Source organism: Antedon bifida, chromosome 4 (assembly GCF_963402885.1).
Source record: "Antedon bifida chromosome 4, ecAntBifi1.1, whole genome shotgun sequence".
Taxonomy (NCBI): domain Eukaryota; kingdom Metazoa; phylum Echinodermata; class Crinoidea; order Comatulida; family Antedonidae; genus Antedon; species Antedon bifida.
In genome coordinates, this window is record NC_136229.1 from 29,232,414 (window position 1) to 29,259,168 (window position 26,755).

The following is a 26,755-nucleotide window of genomic DNA, read 5'->3' on the forward strand; positions in this document are numbered from 1 at the left end:
CTTTTAAATGTTTATTTTATGACATGTTTATGCTTCAACGATTATCATCAACATGGTTGCTTATATAAAACTCATAACAATCTGAAACCCGGAGGCACCCTTTAAAGATGTTTTTTTTTTTTATACTACAAACTTTGCAAAGTTTCTTTGATTTCCTGTCTTCGCTATTCTATTCTATTAAACTCATTAAAATTCTGTAACCCGGAGGCACCCTTTAAGATGTTTTGTTTAATAATTTCATCTTATTATTTTTTACAAATTATTTTTCCTAGTATTCCTGCTTATACCGTGCAATCATTATTTTACAATATCCTCTGATAGATGTCCATTAAGTACATAAGTACATCTTTATCAATGATACATTGTTTATTTTTCTCAGAATACCGTACCACTTCTTTTTTAAATAGATACTTTTATGTATAAATTTACTTCGGATAATTAAAAAAAAAATCATTTTTTGTAGAACAATGTATCTTTGTCAAATGATTTATCGAATTCATACATCTTTTATTTTAGTAACAGCGATGTATTAATACTCGTGTCTTTGATTTATGTTATGAGCGTCGTTGATTATACCTAGGGTAATTAAAAAGTCAGGATAAGTATCTGGATAAGCATTATAATGTCATTACCGGAATATTACATTCCCATTGTTTGCATCTTAGGAGTTCGTATGCAAATGGTAATGAATTAGTGCGACCGCGCGTAATAGCCGTGTCGTCAAGTTAATTGGGTACAGTAAGTACATTGCGGCTGTCAATCAAACTTTTCTCGGAAAGCTATTAAATGTCCAATTATTTTCATTAATTGTGACCAGGCAAAGTGTATTATTTAAAACCCAAGATTAATGTTTTCAAATGTATCCCACAAGTAACATTAAGTCTGTAATCAAAGATATTGAACTGTTCTGTGTATTGGGTGATTCTTTTCAAAACCATTTCCACTTCGATTCACTAACAGACACGTACACATCTTCTGCTGATAATTTAAATGGTACAGTTTTGGTAAGAGGCTTATTGCCACCCGATTTTCAGTCGTGTATCTCTATTCTGTATAAAGATATTTGCCATAACCAAGTAAAAAAATCCGTAATACAGCATCACACGTGTATCACATGTGCCGCTGGTATCATTGAATGTATTGGCCGTCTTACCATAGAGATAATATAGTTTAGTTTTTATGTTCTTACTGAAGCATAGAGACGCAACGCAAGCACGTAGGGGCGACGCAAGCGAGTTCACCAGTGACAAGCGACAATTCGTATAATATCACTTGTGATTGGTCAAATCGCAAGCTTGATATATAATGCTTTTATGTGGTGTTCATTTCCACCTGCAACGTATGTTTTAAACGCAAACAAAAGCAATTTAAATTTCAGATAATAACAGACGTGGAAAAATGTATTGATATCTAAAATGCATGATTTTTTAATAGTTCATCATCTCAGCAAAAATTAAACTTGTCTTTAATGTCCTGAAGATGACCTAGTCAAAGTCTGGACATTTTTTCAGCAAAAACCAGATGCCATCTTAAACGATAGTATTGTTTAGGATCGAAATGCTTGATATTGTGGATGTTATGAAAGAAACATTATATAGGAACATAGAAATGTTAACCGGTATAAAAAAAAATCGAAGATGGATAGCCTAAAATGTGTTTATTTTGTAACAGGATTTGTATAATTTCCTATAGGTATCCGAAACAAGTTAATTATAGGCCCTAATTGAATGTCTTTTTACCTTAAATTTTGCTTTAATATAAAATATTTTATTGTATGTTTTGTATACATCAGACCTCTAACTTATGTTCTTTATTTTTTAAATAAATGACCTATGACCTCAAAGCTAGTCTACATGTATCATCAGAAAGTAATTGCATCCTTCCCTTGTGACTTTTACATCATTTTATCCTTTACATGTCAACAATTATATAAATAAATAGAATCCTTTATAAATGGTAAATCAAACACCTTAGGCAGATCAGTTTCCCATTAAAAGCACAATTCAATCAACAACTGTTCGCTAATGTTCTGTTTTAATTCATTATTCTTAGGTATTTGTAGATTTTGAACATCCACGCGTTTTTTTTCTTTTTACCCCCTTTTTGCTCTTTGTGAGTTCTCTCTTGACTAATAACTGAACAAATGTTTTTTTAAAAATATATTGTTTTAATGTTTTATCATCCATTTAAATACCATAATAATTCTACTGTCAAATTGTAATTGTAATAAATATACTGCCACTCACTCCTCGCAATTTTGATATTTGTAATGCAAATATATTCAGTTCGGTACATTTTTAGGCCATATTGCTCCTATTCCAAAATTCAATGTCATTCATCAGAACAATTTTCAATAATTATTTTATTACTTTTACAGTTGTTAGGGATCTCCACATAAACGTGCACTGTGTATACTAAATTTATTTTGAAAAAAGGTGAAATATATTACTTGAATGAAAAAGTATGGCATAACGATAAGATTATTGTATACGGATGTCCACCCATCAACTCGATTTGGCCAACCATCTTTCATCGTGGTATATTAACAGGTAGATGTTAATGGCTTTGATTCACATATTTTATACAGTGTGTGTCATTCGATATTATTGATACAGGCATTTGATATTTTAGAATTGATCAGATTGGCAGAAAAGAAGCTTTTCCGTATCATATGAGGTATTTCCAACTTAACAAACAAAAATGACTGATGCTTCTGATAATTCTAATAAGAACTATCTGATAATTGAAGATATTATACTACCATGTATCAACGTAGCCCTGTCTGTCTCCATCAATTGATAAATTTACCCTTAACGTGCCTAAAACAAACTTGGCAAATTCCATTTCGCACTGGGCATTATTTATTATTTTCCCTCGTGCATTAACTCAGTATCATTCATTTCTTTTTCAAGAGATGTGTGGCCTGTTAATTGTTCCAATTAATACTATCTATATGTCTATTTATTATGTGCTAGTCTCCAATATGATGTTTCTTATAAAACTAGTTGTGCCATCTCTCTGTCCACGGCAACTACCACAGACTCTCTAATAAATTTGTAATCTTTCAAGCGATATATACCTTCTGTTGAAATAATAACAAATGTACTAAATAGCCGCTGCCAACATTGTAACTAGGAAACCAACTAACTTATAACAATCTTATTATTGCTATCTATCACTCTCTCGAACAATAAAAAAAAAACAAACAAAAAACGCACGCTCACACTTCTGCCAAACAGGCATAAGTGTACTACTGAATTCATTTATTTCTTTTATTTTGAATAGTGCATTCATATAACAAAACATACAAAACAAAGAAATAATTCAACCAGAAAATTAACCACAACATCTTCCACAATCACAACCTAAAATATTAATTTGCACCAATGCATGTTTTGATTATAGTAGTTTAAAGATGTATTGTCCCTCAAAAACATGAAAAATTAAGATTAATTAAATCAGACTTTGAATATGTTATTTTGTATTTTTAATAAAGTTAATCACTTCAATAGAAAAAGACGAAAAAAAATCACGTTTTCACTTATAAAATGACAAAATAAATGTTAAAATTCAACCAAAAATCCATTGGCTGGCAGCCAATTTGACCATTTTTTGCTTTAAATTACATTTTTTTCAGGTAAATACATTTTTTTTCGATCAAATTTTAGGTCAAAGTGGATAACTATTATGTTACATGATGAAATTTTTTAGTGAATGACCAAGCCATTGTATATAATACTTTCTTTTCTTGTTGTCTAAACTTTTTTATAGACCGCCGTTGCCCAGATTTGAACTCAATATACTTGATTTCAATATTATTCCTCACATTACCATTTCTCACAACCCAGTGGACTATAACAAGAATTACACACACATTCACAGTTCCGCCAGCACATCATGTTCAGTTAGCATGAGCATCGCACTATAATATAAATGTAATGTTGCAATAAATGTGCAACCCATAAGATTATTTTCTCTACTTAGTCGTATCAAATGTTTTATAGACCGGAGTAAAATATATTCTTCATTGGATTGGCTATAAGCCTAAAACTCTGTTGCATTAAATCGTCAGATTAGACCTCGATACATTTAGTCAAAGCGTAAGCATAATAATGTTGACCGAAGATTACTGTAGATAGTGTTTTTATGTCCCTATAAGCGAGAATTCTTAGGTTAGAATCAAACCGAAGTACGTGTTATTATGACGATAGGGTAGTGCTTTTCTATAACACACGTCCATGATCGAATTGTGAGTTTAGCTATGAAATGAATACCAGATCAATATTAATAGACAGGCAGCCCAGAGACATTTGGTTAGATGAGCCAGGTATGTGCGCCTTTCGTGGTCCCCCGCGTCTATTATACGCAGCGGGGGTACCCGGCAGATTTTTAAATGACTTAAGTAACCTACACCATCATTTAGTTAGATATATGAACCTAGTTCATCTAACAAAATATCTCTGGGCTGCCATTCTATAAGTTTTCTTCCCTATCTGTGTTTTGCAGTGGTTAGCATTTGTGCGTACGTGGTTGGCCAATTATAGTCCCAGGTGGGAACAGGTGGAAATCACCATAATGATCGTTCTGATTTTAAGAACAATCTTTGTACGACATGTTTTTATTATCGAAATCTCTTTCTTCTTAGCATTTTTAACTTATGTATATCTATGCTAAATGTTATGTTATATTCATGACCTTTTCAAAGTAACTTACAGCATATTTTTTTGTACATTTCAAGTCATATTACAGAACCTAATAATATTAACCCGTTAAGTCCATGTACGGAATTCTAATTTGATGAGAATCAGAATTACTGTTAATATGCCTACACTGCGCTACATTTTATATGTAACTAGCATTACATTTCATTATGTATTACCACACACTCTATTACTGTAATAGGTGCGCTGTTAACGCACAAAATCTCTGTGGAGCAATGTTCACGCAATTGTCGGGCAGATTACACGAGGCGCACTCGATCAAACTCGTGAAAATTGAAACAAAATAGTATAAGTTATAGTTTTCTCTATCGGAAACTTCTTTAAAACACGAGTAACGATCATAAGTCACATTGACGTGTTTGCGTCGAGTGTAGCTGCACGGTAAACATGACGTAAACATACAAATCTTAGAAATTGCACCGTAACTTTGTAAAGCGTATAATATAACATTGTAATTCATGTTTATTATTTTGAAACATACACTTTCGAAGCACCGTTATATTAAAATTTGAAATACAATAGAAGGCAGGCTCTATGGAAAAAAAATCCAGATAAAGATATACTCAACAAACTTAGGCAGATTGAATTGTATACGAGGCATTTATATCTTCTTGCATGTTATCATGATGCTACTTAAGATAGTGCCCTGATGAATTTAAGACCATCATGCAACATTCTTCTCTTAATTTGCGCACATTTCGAGGTTTTCCTCATCCATTTTTTTTTATCAGCTCCTCATTAAAGATGATTACATACCGAAGCAGCTTACTTATAGCAAAGAAAGAGTTTGTGTTGGCTATTATAGTCCACCATTTTCCGAAGTGGCTATGTTGCGCATAAGTTGGACAGTTCATAGATCAGTAATGGATGCAAAATATGTAGACATTTTTATGATTTTTGCGCATTGTGTAATCATTGTATTCGTGAAATTTCAATTTCTAAAATTTATTTCCTGCCAGATTTAGGCAGTAAAATTGGTGCCCGACCCTATTTTGACCACCAACTTTGATTTTAAAATGGAAAAATAAATATTATTGAAAATGTATATAAAATAGATCAAATGGTACAATCAGCTTTTTGCCATACAATGTTCACATGTAACTCCCACACAAGTAATAGACCGCAGGTATACACAAAATATGAAATCTCATTTTAGAAATATGATATCTAGCCTTTAGTATATATTTATTATCATCTTCTCAGCAAGCAAAACCATTAACACCAGCATTATCTAGAGAAGAAACAAACCGTAATGTTTCTTTATCTCGTAATTCTATATATTTTTTTGTAATGTGTCGTTTTTTTATTGCGGTATACTTCGGATTCATGAAAGCGCGAGCATAATAAAATATGAAAAAAAAAATCGCATATAGATTTATCTGACATTAATATGGCCACAAAAGTCAATTATGTGTTTTTGTATTGTCTTCGCAGTATCATTACTACTGTATCATTCTCTAAACGTCCTTCACTAAGTCACGTGACATCGAGCGCTACAGGCGATACACAATGAGTTATTTTTATCCTCCTTGTCTTTGCTTGTCTACAGTCAACTTTTAAGCTGTTTTAAATGTTTATTTTAAATTAATGTATACATTACGTGTATATTACTATGGATGCTGTCATATACATGCAATTCCCTAATCCGTATTTGGAAAAGTAAAATTAAGCTTTATACCGAAATGTATAGTCACATATATTTACATTAGTTAAAATAGGCATACATTTTAATGTTTCCCAGACACCTTTAATAATATTTTACATGACCTTTGATTAAAATTGGCATAGTTGCAATACCGTTACCGACGTAATACATACTAATTCAAGATACACAATAATGTTGATCCGTGACGTGGATAAACATTTTGAAATTGAATTAGTTTTGAAGGGGTGCTATGCGCAAAACCAATAATGGTGTTGTACGCATATCATGTTCATTTCATAACTGAAAGGGCAATTTCAAATCGAACTTCGACAAATTACTAGTAAAGAACATCGCACAACATATCAGGTAGATGACTAGTTTCAGTTCAGCAGTTTCTCACATTTGTTTGTGTTAAAATGAATATTATATATTTGAAGTATACAATAATTCTATCCAGTTATTCCTTATTTTATCTATTAATAATAATCAGTAAAAGTCAGTCGATCAATAAACAAGCAAAAAACAGCAAACCCCGAGTAATCAATACCAATAAATCAATCAGTATTTAACGATCGCCTGCGCGGCAATTTAGTCATAAAATATCCACATAACCAAAACAAGGTTTAGCTACAGTGGTACCTTGCATTATTTTATTTCGTTCATGATTTCAACGCCGTCTATTTAACTTGCTGTTTTATGTTGTTTCACTCTGACATTTAGTAATATAGTTTAATTCTAAAACAACTGTTTTCTACACCTTTTGACATATCACTCGGGCGTATAATGTGACATAGACATTTTTATATCTGCAGCTGTTTTCTTTCGCATTAAAGTATCAATGGCGCATGCCATAATACTTGCGTAACTTGAATAATGACTGAAAGGTATATGTTAAAGAATACGACGTCGATTTAGTTAATTTGGATGGATAAATGAATAGACTGATGTAATTTAAACACACGTAATCTTCGTTTCTAGTGAGGTCATGCTGAAAGTGAACACTGTTCAGGAGAAACTATAGGCTAATGTGGGTTGTGTACAAGGTTAATGTGCTATATTGTGTACTGGTATTTTATGTAGTTGATATCATAAATTATCATAATGCCGGGATGTAGTGTTCATATTAAATCAATTTGTAACGTATGTTACTTTACCTTTCGTCACCGTAAATTATATAATTGACGTAAATGTCAATGCCTCTTAAAACTATAACTAGTATAAACTATAACAGTGTAATACGGTATACCCGATTATCGGGGCTGTTTCTCCACATACTACAATATTTGCCGAGTATTTCAGGACAATTTGATAATACAGCATCTCATTTGTATCACATATGGTGCATGTATCGTGTAAGTTTAGGTTAAGGGTTAGGTTATGGTAAATGATACTAAAAGATACATGTAAAACACATCTGGAACAGTCAAATAAAAAACTGGCCTGAAAAACGTCGATCTGAAACCGGATATAGGCTGCCCTCTATACACGACTAACCTGCCCTCTATACGACTAGCCTAACAATTGATAGGTCGAGCACCGCCAATTCTGGAGAAGATTTTAAGGTGATTTAATGTTTCATTTCTACCAGCTATGTGTTTTAGTAACGGTGTGTGTGGACGTGGCAGTAATCTAGCAACTTCATAGTAGCATATGGAGCTATTTAAAAAACAAATAGATTTTTAAATTTCAGTGACTTTTCAGCGGCTTAGAACACAACAACGCATCGATCCAATCTTTAGTGGTGTCAAGCGCTTAATTAAAATGATAATAATTATAAATAAACATTTATAGGCTACCGTTCGTAGTCAACCATATCAATAACTATTATTTCAATTAACAAAGATAACACTTTAGCGAAAGTGAAATTGAGTGTCGGTCTGTCTTTGTGTTCAACTAATGTACCCTCATATTGTGTTCTATTATGTTAACTAATACATATTAAGAATAGTTTCTGCGCATAATTTTCACTTTCTGGTTAAAATTCACGGTTTTGGAAGAGATTGTGGCTGTAAGCACTGCCGCTAGAAACAAGTAATAAAGCATAATATTATTGTTGTTGTGCAATTTAAGAATGTTAAATAGGCATACACGTACTTTAGAGCTTTTTGAGATATCGTTTTTGGTGTGAGAATTGTAGTTACGTGCGTGTCCAGTAGCCAATTAAGGGGCTTAATGATTGTACCTTGATAATCTTATAAAATATGTTCTGATACTTAATGAGATTATGTATAGGCCTACACATAAAATCCACAATATTATTTTTCATTAGAATATTAAAATATACTAATAAATCATACGATAATTGCATTTCAAAGAATTTGTAGGTCAATTGCTATTAAAATGGGTTTTTTTATAACTCCCTCGATTTTCCAGAATGAGTGGAAGTGTTTGTTCAAGAATTTAATCTAAACATCATACTTAACCCAAAAGAATAAAAAAAACACACATTTAGGGATAAATCATAATAAACCCGTCGAAGCATTGACATAATTTTGTTTATGTATTGATTTATTCTTTCCATCTTTGACCATCGTAAAATTGATTTTAGATTTTGATTAAGTTTAAATTTGAACAATACTAATCTGTCATCTCGGTATATCAAATATCTAGAATTTGTTCAAGCGTCACCTCCAAACTCGACCAATCATGAAAGAATTAGATAACTTTGGTTTTTTTTATAGACTTCCACAAATAATTAATAAAATAATCATATTACAATAAACATCATATATTTAAGAGAGTGTGGCTAGTGGGCAAATAAGTTCAAAGAAAAATGGGCGTGCTCTTTATTAGTTCAGCCCTTTGACGATAAGGATAACTCGATATTTTAATATATAATATTAATAATAATATAATAGTATTTGTGACGTCACCAATATTTCTGGTCTGATATTTCTGGTATCCATTGTTCATTGCTGGTACCAGTGGATGTGAATGTATGTAGGCCTACTTGCTAGCAGACTGACATTGTTGTTATTCGATATGAAGTTGCCTCCGTTGTTTTGAGATCACGAAACAGGACAATAGTACTACTGAAAAGTGCACACGTTAATTACAAGAGACGTGTTGCGTATAAATTCTATAAAAATAGTTGTGAAACATATAATTCCCAATTGCGTTATAATTTGGAAAATGGAAATTAGGTATTAGTCGATCAGACAAATAATTATGTTAAGTACCGAATTATCACTGCACTAGCAGACGAAACATTATTTCATGGTAATCTATCTATTTTTAAGATTTCTAAATTTAAATGCATTGAATACATTCAAATCGTCTGTACTTATTAAGTCAGTAAATCATAAACTATATGTTGCAATATTTTGTAATCATTCGTCGCTCTGTGTTGATGAACAAACATTAGTTGATGACTCAAACTTTATTCAGCAGCACAAGTTCATAACATTAATAACATAAATTAAAAGTTACAAAAATAAATTACATTCAAACAATGCATTAAACTTTAGAAAACGATTGGTTAGTGAAGTTAAATTTGTCTTGAAAAATAAAAAAAAATAATAGCCAACTCAAAGTGGAGAAGTGCTTAAGCCTATCAGGAAATGAAACTGAAACGAAAGAAAAAGAAAAAATGGAAGCATTCTCTGTGATAATGTAGTTAAAATTATAAATAAAAAAAATGTAAAAATAAATAAAATAAACGGTTAATTTGCGTAGAGCGGTAAATGGTAATATAGTCTTTCGGTACCTCCACGCTGAAGATAAGCATTGTTCACCTATTCACTTGTGTCTCTTCATGTATAGGCCTATGATGAGAATTTCTGTCAGAAAATGACTGGTACACGTTCTATCGAGCATGTGTCTCTAGTTTGTACAGTATGCCTGTATTATGCTTTGTCTACTACTACTACATGTAAAAGGGTCTCGTTATAACACACGTCATAGATCTTTTCAGATATTTAGTTATAATTCTAACATGTACGATGTACTAACAGTAGGCCTATTTAACAGAGGGTTTTCGTTGCCTTAACCACGGTTATATAAGATAGGTTAAATGCAGCTATTTAAGAACTATGTACGCTGCAGTTTTATCTATATACTATTAAGATATTAAATGTTCAAGCTATTAAAGTAAGTATACTATCACCAAAGCTTAATTAACTCAAACATTCATTTGATTGGATGATAAGCACACTATTAACTCTGATGACCTGTTGAAAAGAAACATTAAAGGCGTTTAGTAAATGATTGCCTTGGTAGAGTAGGCCTGTACATAAAAGAAAAGTAGGCCTCTGACATTGGTTAATAGATATCATAATTATATCGTCGATTAATAGATAACACTATCCTTGGGTTAGAATTCTATAGATAGTACAAACATAATTAAGGTTTACATTAAAGTACGTCGACACAGACGTAATGCTCTGTCTACACTATCAAACTAGTTTGACCAAAAAAATGGGATGTATTTGCTAAAAGAACTAGATTAGGCGTATCAAATTTAGTTTGAAACTAATTTTTGCTTTAAATATTTTAAAAATTAAAATCTGATCACAAAATAACATAAATTAAAACTCAATTAAATGATCTTTCACACCTGTTCAGGCACGGTTCCGGTACGGCGAATCGAACATCAATGTTTCGTTTTCACGACGCTCCACGTGGCTATGCGCCAATCGATATGCGCGTAGTCGCGTGAAAACGAAACATTGACGTTCGATTGAATTTTCCGGGGCCGGACCGGAACCGTGCCGGAAAAGGTGTGAAAAAACCTTAAGTAGAGGCTTAAAAACAAGTGTGAACAATAATAGAAAACGTAATTAAGATATACGATCTCTGTTAAATTATGTTTTTATCGTATCACTTAATCACTTCGTATTCTTTTTATTACGTAATTCAGTTTTTATGTACAATAAACTCTAGCGTATAATTCGATTAGCAACAGCTATGTCCACTATTCATTTAAGAGTCTGTGACATGATAAATTAATAGGCCCCTACCTTTTTTATAATTTCTCTGCTAGTAAGATAACGTCAAAACTAAAATACATATCTTTTCCACATTTCAACCACAACTATAGGTATGTGGTCACGGATTACGGATTAGAGGCAAATTGGACATCCCAATTCTAGACCACTTATTATTTTACTAATTCTTGGCCGTACGTCAAAACTACAAGACGATTCTTTATAATGTTTCTCTTTTTACTCCTAGCGGCTGTTGCAACTCCATTGTTTCATTGTTTTTGTAAAACATTAATTCGGCTCATTTCTATGTGGCACTATTTGCAATTATATGTATTTACAGTTATTTGAACATAATTTATGTTTCAATTATACCTTGCGCTAGACATCAAACAGAATAATTTTTTGTATTACTTTTAATAAGTTCTAAACCTATAACAATAACAATTATTTGCTTTCTTTATAACCAACTATACGGTAACGGTATTGCTTTCGGTTTCTCTGTTACTATATCTATTTGTATTTGAAACTAGATATATGAATATATTTTACTAATTAAATTATGGTTTCAATCTCAATTTTTCTCTTAATGTATACTTCATTCTTTTACGAGTTTTAATTTTCAACAACGTATGCAATTCAAATGCACAGTTTCGTTTATTATTTTTTTTATAATCAAATACCTTTTCCAAAAATGTATATTGCTTTTTTACTTGTGTTCAACGACGAAGTATTTGTGTTTATGTATATTAATACGGCGAGCCAATTTATGATAAGATATTTTTTATATAGCAAACTAGCTCCTAATGTTACTTATCATGTAGAATATGGAATTCTAGTAGTGCATATATAGTCATATCTGAAAGTGTTTTTTTCATGGTTCTTTAATGAGATTTGTGAAGTATAAATTATTATTTCACATAAAATATTTTCACCAAGACGGGAACTGAACATAAAGATGTTAATGTTTTAGACCGAAAAAAAAATTTTCTTCTATCTAAATACCTTGAGGGTACAAATAGATACAATGCTATCTTATAATCAAACCATTACATTTCAAGTGATGTTTGGCGTTTACTCGCTTTCGATTACTTTTCTTTACCATATTTATCTCAACGTTGTTTCTGTGTGGTCAGTTTTAAAAAGAGACATTAATAAAAAAATAAAAAAATCCTGCTTTTAATCATATTTTACTATAATATCTAAGTGCCTGTTTAGACTTTTTTATTTATCCGGGTAAGGTAGTGACCTACCAAATGTAGCAATAACTGGTCTATGGAGCCAACTTACCAGGTTACTTAGGCCTCTCCTGAATTGACCCTATGCTAAATACAATCATGATGTAATGTTTATAAGCCTAGAATTTCTCCCAAATCGCTTATTGATATTCATTCATTGTATGAGAAGCGTATTACTGATGAGACTGATATGTGATTTCTTTATCACATTTACACGACGGATAAGCAATCTGATGTATGATGACATTCGATACAATGCACTATTACGTATCATTTTCCCAATTTTCGAGTATTGTTCAGAATTATCAAACATAATATTATGAAATAATTACTTTTAGTACAATGACGCCTCCGTAATGTGTCTTCAGTGATTTCAATTAACATTATTGAATATATATATAATATATATATAATCTATACATAATTATATACAGAAATATCCAAACTGCATTATGTTGTTCAACTACTTTTCACATTACGTTTTACAATTATTGTTTATGATTCATTTGGAATAATATATTACTCCTTCCATTGTTGTTCCCTCGCGTTGGCAGTAATTTTTGTTTCTATTTCGTTGATCATTGTTTAACAGGCCTACCTTCTTGTGAGGATTCCGTTGCTAAGCAGAAACTTTAACCCCCCAACCCCGTTTGTTCTCTTTGACCAACAATTCTGGCCCTCTATCGACCGAAACTCTCTTGACACGTGAGCATCTCCCATAGGCGTACATGACGTCACTTCTGGAACCGAATGTTTCCGCTTATGGGAGGTTCAATTTTTTTTTTGTCGGCCTAGAATTTATATAAACTATCCATTACGCCAAGTTCGTCCCCTGTACATAATTATAATTGAGTCCGCGAATTATTGAAGTTCTAGGCTGTATTTCAAATTAATATTGGTAAGATAGGCCTAAATATTTTGGCACACATGCCGTTTCTTACGTTCAAAATCTGGTGGATTAACATATAAAAAAAAGAAATAAATTCAGACTTTGAGCAAGTCTAACTCAGTACTTTTAAACTAAGTATTCAAATATTACCTCCACATTAAGTCCTAGTTCCTAAGTCATCTCAAAATCGAAAGCTCTCTAATATCGTAAATCATAAGGTATCATTTTCTTTCAAATGTCTACGTGCAATATTAATAACAATTTAACACGGCAACATTCGCCAAGTAGACCTAGTCTGTAAATTATCTTCCTCATTATTGTTTTTTTATGTCTATAAAGCATTTACTTGTAGATAAATAGGCCTGTATCTGAAATATAAGCGGAACTTATCTTTAGTAATCTAGATCAAGAAAGTACTAAGGGCCTATTATCAATAACCTAAGAAGGAAGGAATGCATATGAACGTGATAAATCACTACAAATTGTAATTATTCCGGCAGTATGTGGGTTGCACTGTTATCTGATTCTCGTAAGTATATATTCTCGTAGTTTGTCACCTTACTAAAACCTTCCAAAATTCTCGTAATAATAGAATGGAAAGTAAACAAAGGTAATATAAGTATATAAAGGTAAGTAACAAGGAAAATAATATTTGGAAAGGTTCTTGAGACACATCACAAGTTCTGGAAATATTATCTATTGAAAACTTGTTTAAATTACATAAACTCTTAGTAGGATTTAAGGTGTTGAAGGGTTACTGTCCACGTTCTTTCAATGAGTATATTAAAACTAGTGAAAGATGTCCGGGTATGAATTCGAAAGGCAATACTTTTCATAATTCTGTAGGTTGTTTTCTTCCTTATACTATGAGAGCAAATACCAATTTCGATATTTTTAAAAGGCTGCTCAATTTGTTGTTTTATGTATAGTTTTATTTGTGTTACAATTGTTTAATTTTCTTGTATATAAGGTTTTATTTTACTTATATTGTACAGTACTATGGAGTGAGTGCAAAATATGTTTGGGCTAAATTCTCACTCCTATTAATCATTGGTGACCGAATAACCATTATTAATATTGAGCTAGCTCTTTGTCTGTTTTCAGTCGCGTGGACGCGACTCAATAGTTCACCGGTCGGTCGGTCTGTCTGTCGGTCCGGTATCACTATGCGTTTTATCGCTTTTCTGTACTTTTTGAACTGTTTTGATGTACAGAAAAGTTTTAAAGTACATTACTTTTTGAAAGTTCATTTTTTTCTGAGAGCACGCGACTTATGGCTGTTGGCCTTGTTCTTGTTTAGTTTCACACTCTTGAAGACAATGATTTGAACCACGTTGAAGTGATTTGTATTTTGTTTGTATTTTTTTTATTTTCTTGTTGACCAGAAGTCATTATCACTCGTTTCAATATTATACTTTGCAACACAAATAATAATAGACACTAAAAGTATACTAATCTCATTTTATGACTACAAGTACATAACGTATACGTGTCAATAAATTCAATATCATCACTTAAAATTACTTTCTTTTGACTAATGTTTTATGCATGTTTTCTTTGTTTATTCAAAACCAGTTTTAATTACCGTTTTAATAATAGTACAATAATCTTCAACAATCACATATTAATTAAGAGAGTCTTGAAATTGCTACATCTTGCTAATGTACTCCTTTCCTATATTTAAGCTCATCAAAATACTATTATAACAATATATATTATTCCATAACCATCCAATTGTCAATTTACAGAAAATATTAGTTTTTTTTCTTAAAAAATGCTACATCTTTTTTTCTTTAGACATCCATCAGATATTTGATAGATTCTCCAATTAGCAATAGCCCAATTAGCCAGAAATAATACAAAGTTAATTTGAATATTATAAACAGGTTGTTATACTAATTGTTCCATGGAGACATGTACGCTTATTGCTGCCTGGATCGTCATAAGTTAACTTGATAATTTATTTATTATCTGTATTTAATAATTTAAAGTTCACGTTTATATAATATGGCCAAATTCCGTCATGACAGACGATAACCTCAGGTCCAAAATATTATTTAACTAAGCTAAGTACTTCTCTGCTACGGATGAGTTCTGTTGGGTTCATTTATTTGTTAACATTTTATAAACATCTGCAATAGGTTTTATTATTAAAACATGCCGATTGATCTTTGCCGTTCTTGGCATCTCTGGTAATGGTATTGTGGTAGCAGTATACCTAAAGAAGCACCTAATACGTAACTCTGCGTCTTATTTTATCGTCTGCCTTGCAGCAGCCGATCTCATTTCATCAGTTGCTATGATACCGATCCCGCACGTTTACAATCTTTGTAATGAAGCTCTGTCTACAAACTAGTTTGACAAAAAAAGGTGTGATGTGCCCAAATATGGTAAGTCATCGTGTCTATATACGGGCATATTTTTTGCACATAACGTTTGATAGTGTAGACAGAGCGTTGGACTCCCGGTTAGGCTTGTCAGCAGAATTAGTGTTTCTAGAGTCTGTGATGTTACTCTATACGATTTCATATTCAAAATCTTTACCCTGTTTAAGATGTTACACGCGGGCATATTACCTGATAAATAATTAAAATAAATAAATAATAATACAATACATTAATGCAATGTATTAATATGTTGTACTTTACATCCTTCGTATATTTGTATGATTCCTGGTGAGACAGGTACGTGCACGCCCATATGTTAATTAGGTTGGCTCAAATGAGACTTACGTAGTCATAATTTTTCAACAACGTGTGCTATATATGCTACAATACCAGATACGTGATCCTAATTACATGGTTCGCTAAACGTCCATTACCATAGATTATTATTAAACCATTGGACAGGAAAATATGTAGTCATTTTGATATGATTTATTTCTGTTTTCTTTTGAATTGCAGAACAAATCCTGTGCCAATGGTGACGAGTGAGCTACATCTAGTTGATCCAGTCGCCGCTTCTTTCATGCTATTCAATCCGGAAATCGTTGTGAGTATAGAGTATTTTGAAACGGAGTAAATCACTCGTGTTCTTCTCTGCATACATATCCGACGATGTATCCAGCCAAAGAAAACTTACAAGGATTATGTTCATTATATCTTTTATGAGGTAGTGTATATAACAGATTGACGTGAAACCAATCAATCAAAACGTTCGTATGCCGTATGAAGGAAGCTTACCTAATTACGAAGACGGACCTGCACAACAGACGTATAGTATAGCTAAAAAGTAATTATTATGGCTGTTACATATTCTATGACAGATTATTTGAATCTCACTACACCTGATTCTGACCCATGTATACCTCGATCAGATGAGATTAAGAAAAACTTTTGGGATTGGGAGACAACATGCCGACTGATCTTTGCCGTTCTTGGCATCTCTGGTAATGGTATTGTAGTAGCAGTATACCTAAAGAAGCACCTAATACGTAACTCTGCGTCGTATTTTATCGTCTGCCTTGCAGCAGCCGATCTCATTTCATCAGTTGCTATGATACCGATCCCGCGTAAAGATTACGTTGAAAATACGACAATGGGAAATTTATATTGCAAGGTAATCTTTTCATCCTTACTGCTGTGGGTATCTGTTTTTGCTTCCGTATTGCTTTTAACTGTTTTAACTGTTGATCGATATGTTGCAGTAATCCATCCAACAAAATATAAATATATATTTAAATTAACCAGATTGAAATACATAGTACTGGCCGTATGTTTATTCTCCTTCGTATTTTATACATACAGTATATACATTACCGATGTTATAGACTGTAAATGCCAAATCAAGTGGCCTAACGAAGTGTTCCGAATTTTTATTGGTGTATGTTTGTTCATGTTACAGTATTTTTTACCCGTGTGTATTATGGTGGTTGTAAATTTGAAGATCATCTATAATTTAAAAAACCAAGCCGACAATCTGATGAGACGTAACACGTCATCTAGAAACCCTGGAGTTTCGCTGATGAGAGCTAGACGAAAAATGATACGGATGGTCATTATAGTCGTTGTTATTTTTATTATATGCTGGACTCCTGATCAGGTGTTGCATTTCGCTTACATACTCGATCTGGTAGAGGAAGAATATCTTTACTCAGCTACATACCAGGGTTTTGTCCTGATGGCGTACGCCAACTCGTGTGCTAATCCGATAATATACATGTTTGTAAATGAGCAGTTAAGAAATGGAGTAAAAGGCTGTCTTCCATACAAACTTCGACAGCTTCTGAACATTGAAACGGATAGTTTCCATGGCTCGTCGGTTAACTGTAAAAAAACAGATAAAGAACCTGGATATGAGACAGTATGTTGACATGCTTAAAACGAGTTAACGTCAAGTACTAACGCGTTTTCTCCACATTTTAAACAATCCATGAGACTGTACTGCAATTATCGCACACCTTTGCACTATATTACAATGTATTACAGCTATCGCGTTAACATTATATAGGAACGCGTTTCCTTCACACAATACCAAGTCATGAACAAGCTTACAAAAACTAATGTACATATATCTTCTACGTTTAGCGATAAGTTAACAGATTATGAACAATGACACAGTTGTTATCCTTATATATTTTTACTGCATATAAATCAGACACAACTCTATGTTAATTGTGGTTTTAGGTATAGTTTTATGTTAACATTGTGTTAGCACATGTACAAACATATATCTAGGCCTACATATGAAAACTGAGTATGACTGGATTACAAATAAATAAAGCTGTTGCCCACAACACCACGTGTTTATGATGTATGCAGTATTACACTCACTATACAGATGCAAAATCAGAAACAGTAAATATCGTCTGAATTTGATTTAGAGAACCGGTCAATACTATTCTTGCATACAGTATACCAGACTCAACCCTGTAATCACAGTGGACGACGGATAGAGCATAATGGATTGTAACTAGCGCCATCACAACAGCATACAATTGACATGACGCAACATTATCTTATCTTGAAAAAACTTGTTATGCTACAGTTTTAAATTGTCTTCATTGTGCACCTGGCACCCGATATCTAGAAACAATCGTTTAGACAACGTGAGTGCCATTAATTAAAACATTTGATTTGTTTGCTTTCATCTTTCCTTTATCAGACAGATCGTTCAGTGTCGCTGGTCCGAAACTTTAGAATCGCTTGCCGAACAAAGTGAGGAATTGAGAGTTTCCCGTCGCATCTTAAAAATTATCTTTTATCCAAAACGCTTGAGTATTTCTTTTCCTATTATTTTGTTGTACAGCGCCATTGGATGTGTATTTCTGAGGGATAACAATTGTATTAATAACAACAATAATAACATAAAACTACTTTCAAAGAATTTCTGATTTATTTTACATCCCTGATGTGCATTGTATATCAACAATCGTCGCCAACAGCAACCACTAGAGAGCATAATACAATACAGCATGTTATTCTTCTTTCATAAATTGTCTTATTTGAATAACATTAATCTTACTTTATAATAGGCCTACATGTTTTATATATAATGATAATAAGGTTAATCAATTTTCAATTTTAATTGTTTGAATTATACTACATGTGCAATTCAATTTACGTATCTGTATGATCTATGCCTAAGGGTAATTGAATGTTATCGGTGTTTTTATTATTATTACTTTTCCTATCGTTTGTATTTAATCCTTTGTGTAGGTATTTTGTATTTACCCAAAACATTACATTACATAAATCATCATCATCGTCATCAACACCATCATCATCATCATCATCACCATCAACAATATCACCATCACTATTATTATAATTATATTTATATTATATTATCAACATCGTCATAATAATAGTCATCATCGTTCATCATCATAATTATTATTATGATCATCATCATCATTACCATCAACAATATCACCATCAACATCGTCATAATAATAATAATCATCATCGTTCATAATCATAATTATCATCATCATCATCATCATCTTCCTAATCGTCATCGTCGTCATCATCTTATAATATCATCCTCATTGTCATCATCATCAAATATAGTTAATTTAGCATTATCTGGCATGATATTCACTAAAATATTGAAAGAACCATTGCCATCGTCATCATCAACACTATCATTTTTAACATTATCATCATCATCATTATCATCACCATCGCCATTATCATCATCATTATCAATATCATCGTCGTCCTCGTCGTTATCATCAACGCTACCATCAACGCCATCGTCATAATTATCATAATCATCATAAAAAATAGTTAACTCCACGTTCCCTGCCACCATATATTCATTAACAAAATTGAAAAAATAATTCATTTTTCAAATATCATAATCATCGTCATCATTATCATTATCATCTTTATTAACAATCATCATCGTCATTATTATCAACACCATGCTCATCATTATCTACTGTACATAATCACTATCGTCATTATCATCATTATCATCACCATCATCATCACCATCATCGTCATCATCATTATCAATATCATCGTCGTCCTCGTCGTTATCATCAACGCTACCATCAACGCCATCGTCATAATTATCATAATCATTATAAAAAATAGTTAATTCCACGTTCCGTGCCACCATATATTCATTAAAAAAATTGAAATAATAATTTAATTCTCAAATATCATAATCATCGTCATCATCATTATCATCTTCATTAACAATCATCATCGTCATTATTATCAACACCATGCTCATCATTATCTACTGTACATAATCACCATCGTCATCATCATCATCATCATCATCATTATCATCATCAACATCATCATCATCTTTATCATCATCATGAACAACAAACACCATCATCATCATCTACTGTACATCATCATCACTATCGTCGTCATCATAATTATCATCATCATAAACAAAATAGTAAATTTCACGTTCCCTGCCATCATATATTAAGTAAACATTGAAAGAACAATTCAGTTTTCAAAGATCATTATCATCAACACAATCACCATCATCATCGTCATCGTCATTATCATCATTATCATCATTATTATCATCGTCATCATCGTCAACACAATCATCACCATCGTCATTATCATCAACACTATCATCATCATCGTCATTGACGATATCACCCTCAACATCATCATTATCATCATCATCATCAACACCAACATCATTGCCATCGTCATTATCATCATCTACTGTACATCGTTACCATCGTCATTATCATCATCCACTGTACATCATCACCTTCGTCATTATTATCATCTACTGCATCATCACCTTCGTCATTATCATCATTCACTGTACATCATCACCTTCGTCATTATTATCATCTACTGCATCATCACCTTCGTCATTATCATCATCTACTGTACATCCTCACCTTCGTCATTATCATCATCTACTGTACATCATCACCTTCGTCATTATCATCATCTACTGTACATCATCACCTTCGTCATTATTATCATCTACTGTACATCATCACCTTCGTCATTATCATCATCTACTGTACATCATCACCTTCGTCATTATCATCATCTACTGCATCATCACCTTCGTCATTATCATCATCTACTGTACATCATCACCTTCGTCATTATCATCATCTACTGTACATCATCACCTTCGTCATTATCATCATCTACTGTACATCATCACCTTCGTCATTATTATCATCTACTGCATCATCACCTTCGTCATTATCATCATCTACTGTACATCCTCACCTTCGTCATTATCATCATCTACTGTACATCATCACCTTCGTCATTATCATCATCTACTGTACATCATCACCTTCGTCATTATTATCATCTACTGTACATCATCACCTTCGTCATTATCATCATCTACTGTACATCCTCACCTTCGTCATTATCATCATCTACTGTACATCATCACCTTCGTCATTATCATCATCTACTGTACATCATCACCTTCGTCATTATTATCATCTACTGTACATCATCACCTTCGTCATTATCATCATCTACTGTACATCATCACCTTCGTCATTATCATAATTATCATCATCATTATCAAACATAGTTATTTCCACGTTCTCTGTCATCATATTATATTCAGTAAAAAAAGTATTGAACCATTCAAGTTTGCAAGATCATCGTCATCATCACCATCATCACCATCACTATTATCAATGTCGTCATCATTGTCGTCATCATCAACAACATCAATGTCACCATCAACAACACCACCACCATCATCACAATCGTCATCATCACCACCATCACTATTATCAATGTCGTCATCATCGTCGTCGTCATCTTCAACAACAACAAATTCACCATCATCAACAACACCATCATCATTATTATCATCAACAACAACATTGATAATAACCCTATTTTTCGAAAGCAGTGAAGAAGAACGAACGTCTGAAATAATCCCAGTTTTTCGTAAATTCACCAGAATTTACTCTCTTTTATGTAAATCTAAGGAAAAAATATTTAGACGGAACAATCAATATGCTCCTTCAAATTGTTGTTTACAAACAGTTACGTTACGATTGTAAGTCATTAAATATTAGTAAAACTCCATCCACTGTGACGTATGGGCTTTTACATTGTCATTGGGCTTTCTCATGTACAGACTATATCGCGGTAGTTACAATATAAAAACAAAATTATGTTTACATAATTGTCAGGTTTTATAAAAAATGAATTCGTCCTTGCTTCGTCGGTTGGTACAAAGGTGACTCGTTGTTGTTGAGTCAAATTCTATCTGACATTTTTGTTAAAGGTTGTCTAGTTGTATTTTGCTTTGAGTTCCATTTAAGAAATGCAATTTTAACATATTTGGAAAAAAAATGGTCGAATGTGTTTAGTCTGGTCTTATTTTCCGGTTCAGACGTTTCTTTAGTATGATAAAACAAAAATAATGGTCCAAGGCAGTCATCTTATTCACGGTTTTTAGATGATAAATATGAAATACAAGGCTACGCTGTCTAATATAGATTAATATAGGCCTATAAATATATATTTTTTTCAGCTTTGCCTTGACAATTTTATCTATACTGTATACCCGTAACGACCATGGTTTCAAACGGAAGCGTTAATAAGAAAAAATGCAGGGTATCGATAAAAAAAAAAAACTTCCTATGGCTATGTAAGTGTCGTTAAAACATCAATCAAAAATCTACGTAATGAGAATAGATGGCACGAATGCTTGCAATGTACTAGCACTTCCATTAGTGTTTGCGTTTAAAGGTGTTTTCCATCTCACATAATACAATTTAATTTGTTGTAGATTGTGGGTTAAAAGTCTTGTTAATTTCTAGATTTTTTATTAACTTCCTAACCTGATATGTTGTTTATTATATAAAGTATAAATCATTGTTATTATTCAAAACTTCGTATCTCAACAATTTACAGGACAAAATATCATTTGATTTTTATGATAGATTATTCTTATTTTCTCCATGTTTGAATAGAAAATAGAAATGCAGCATCATGTAGGCCTACTGTAGTTGACGTGTTATGCCTAAATACACCGGTGTTAAATAAGGCTAACAATGAGTAAGCATTTCCCAGGAGTAAAATTGAAACTACAAAGATATTAATAAACACAATCCCGACTCTAATACAACAAACAAGTTCATACAATGATACAACACAATGAGCTGGAAACGATAAACAAGAATGTAGGCCTAAAAAATTCTTGACGTAAGCGGCGCCATTTACATTAAATACACGTAACAACAACAAGGAAGTTTATTTACTAACGGAATGTAGAATTATTTTCCGATTACTGTACTCTTATGGAATCGTGTAGCTTGTGTTTATACGGTTCATCTGTAACATAATATTATATTATAATTACACTAATGTGTTCACATGCTAGCCTCCGTCGTGAGAAATGGCTGGCCTGGTTGGAGACAACTTTAGGCCTATATAACTGCCGGCCCGAAGCTCGAGTTTGTGTAGGCCCATACCAAAACACTTTAAAGGAACTGAATGGAATAGTTTTAATAGAGGAGGGGTATGTTTAAAACTGTTGTATAATGATTGATACTGTTATGTTATCGTGGTTTGCAATGTGAGACATAGGCCTAACAGTGCTTTGATCTCAGCCGCATGGATAATGTTCTCACATTATTCAAAACCTATGAGATTTCAGCGCTACTGCAATTTTGCACCTACTGAAATGATCTTTGGAACTCTGTTCAGACCAGGGCAATCAGCGATTGAAATACGGAGTAGGTGCGAAAGTGCAGACTATTTAAAGTAAATTGTGCAATGTATATCATCTCTAAACTGAATATCGTTTATCGTATCTTCCATAAGATCCATACCATTATGATTCATCAACAGGTTTTGACTTTATGTATTTATTTGTCATATACTAAAGGTGAAGATATTTTGTTTAATAAATGTTTTGTGCTTTCAATGAAATTGTGATATGTTCTTTAATTATTAATGTTATTTATTAATATCAGTTGTCACCTGTATAAATTGAGACTGTGAAAGGGCATCTTGTATTGTTACAAACAGGCACTTTACGTTTATTGTTTTTAAATCATCATCATCATTCAGTTTTAATCATATACGTTGTCCTTATATTTTCTTAAAGATATATTGTCCCCCTAAAAAATAATTTTTTAAATTGTTGTTGTTGAATATGCCATTTTAATATCACATAATAGTTATTCACTTTGACCAAAAACTTGATCCAAAAAAAAACCATTTTACACCAACAAAATGTAATTTAAAGCAAAATATACCTAAATTGTCTGGAAGACAATGGTTTTTGGTTGAAATTAACCATTTCTTTTGTCTTTTTATAAGTGAAATAATTATTTTTGATGATTTTTTTTCTACAGAAGTGAATAACCTTATTAAAACTGTAAAATTTCCTAATCAAAATCTGATTTTTATTAATCTTTATTTTTTCATGTTTTTGGGGGACAATACATCTTTAAGTAAGCCAACATCATCTGAAATTCTAGAGACAGTAAAATGTAACCTCGAATAAATAATACATTAAAAGTTAATGAATATAATAATAGATTACATCAACAGAGAATATAAGCAATTACAAGAAAAATGAGACTACAATGGACAGCATAAATTTGACTGACTGTATTCAATTTATGGTAAACTCTGATTATGTAGAGCTTACGTGCATAATTAACCGTAACATCTCTCAAGCTTGATAAATAATTTGACCAACCACGAGGCGATGGATACCCAAACTGTCGCTTGTGATTGGTCGTTTGCGCCTACGTTTGAGTCGGAACCAAGATTATTGCAGGCCGATTTTTGGTTCCCGCTAGAGAGGCAACACAAGGATGTAGACGCAACGGAAGCGAGATGACCAATGACAAGCGTAACAGTTTGAATAATTCATCTTTTTTGATTGGGCGTTGCGTTTCGTCCTAGTTGCGAACCAAGCTTTACTTATGTGCATATAACAAACAAAAAATAATTCTCAGTTACGAATACGCTATAGCTTTAAAAATCACGTGACTAGCGTTACAACTTACAACATCATGTTTAATAGTTATTTTCTATTTACAGTTCAAAGGCATTTTGAATACAAATCAACTGTTTTCACTATTAGATTAGTTTTTCTCTTGTATGGAAATTCCGACGTCGGGAAAACATCATTGATCATGTTAAATAATAATACTAGCGAAATCACGTAGACAGCTGTGTTTACTGGTAATTCGATGATGCATTTGATAATGTAACAACAAAAAGTATTAGAATTGAATGTCTCGATTGATTTCATATAAAGCCTTAATAATGGTTGACGACACAGCAGCTAATGCCCGCCAAAATGGCCTACATCTTCGTCGTTCGATTTACAGCTAGCCCTAAATAACACAGTCGTCGCCAAATTCTACCATACAAATAGTTCGCGTTATATTAATCGTTTCCATTTTGGAAGAAAGGACAGAGTGATGTTATAAATAAAAACAATGTAGAAATGCAATTATTGATTTGAAATAATATCCCACGTTATAGGATTTTCTGAAAAAAGATAGGCCTATACAAACAACCTTTCTTCATAGAAAGATAAGTTTCTAATTTTAATTCCTTCTCAAATGCTTATTTATCCCATTGATGTTGCTTAAAACATTCCATTTGTTATAAACTGATGCCAGTCAGCAGTTTTAGTTTTGTCTTTTTTTTTACTAGAGCTTGCTATATTTTTGCCCGGATGTGGATAATATTACATAATGTGGTTTGCGAATATAATATGGCATGCGCGAAATAAAAAAAAATACGTCTGCTGCGCTAAACACATATTTTGAAATACCTTGTTATATTGTGCAAATGGGCAAAATGTATCGACACTTTTATTTGTTGACAAAATTGGTTTCTATCATAGCCCGAATTTTTTTAGTAGGCCTATAGAGACATTTTTCTTTTTTCTTTTGTCATAAATTTATTGCATAATAATAGTATTTTGAAAAGTGTATATTTTGGGCATTTAAAAAAAAAATCCCTGTATCATTATAGTACAGGGATTTTTTCGAAAAATTACCTAATTTCGAACTTTTTATTTTTTTATATAAGTGGTTGCTATACGTCTATAAGATGATAATAACGTAATATATGCGCATATATAGCAAAATTACTGCATAATAATAGTATTTTGAAAAGTGTATAATTTTGGGAATTTTTTGAAAAAAATCCTGTAGGCCTCACATAGTACAGGGATTTTTTCGAAAAATTCCAAAATTTCGAACTTTTTATTTTTTGATATCAATAGTTACTATAAGATGATAATAACGTAATATATTCGCACATAGCAAAATTATTGCATAATAATAGTATTTTGAAAAGTGCATATTTTGGCCATTTTTGAAAAAATCCCTGTACTTTCGACCTTTTTTTTTATATAAATGGTTACTATACGTCTATAAGTTGATGATAACGCAATATATACGAATATATAGCAACATTATTGCATAATAATAGTATTTTGAAAAGTGCATATTTTTGCCATTTTTTAAAAAAATCCCTGTACTATAGTAGGCCTACAGGGATTTTTTCCAAAAATGCCCAAATTTCGACCTTTTTATTTTTTTATATAAATGGTTACTATAGGTCTATAAGATGATAATAACGTAATATATGCGCATTTATAGCAAAATTATTGCATAATAATAGTATTTTGAAAAGTGCATATTTTGGCAATTTTTTCGAAAAATTCCCAAATTTCTAACTTTTTATTTTTTTATATAAATGGTTACTATACGTCTATAAGATTATAATAGCGTAATATATGCGCATATAGTAACATTATTGCATAATAATAGTATTTTAAAAAGTGCATATTTTTGCCATTTTTTGAAAACATTTCTGTACTATAGTACAGGGATTTTTTCGAAAAATGCCCAAATTTCGACCTTTTTATTTTTT

General features: G+C 32.0%; 1 protein-coding gene across 1 annotated transcript in view; it reads left to right on the top strand.

The window, feature by feature from the left end:
• Positions 1–19,315, top strand: part of LOC144840234 (kappa-type opioid receptor-like) — a 52,551-nt gene extending 33,236 nt beyond the window's left edge. Inside the window, exon 2 of the mRNA XM_078695978.1 lies at positions 16,319–19,315. Within this exon, the coding sequence (XP_078552104.1) occupies positions 16,656–17,726 (1,071 nt within the window). The 5' untranslated portion in view covers positions 16,319–16,655 and the 3' untranslated portion in view covers positions 17,727–19,315. The remainder of the gene's footprint in view (positions 1–16,318) is intronic.
• The last annotated feature ends 7,440 nt before the right edge of the window (positions 19,316–26,755 follow it).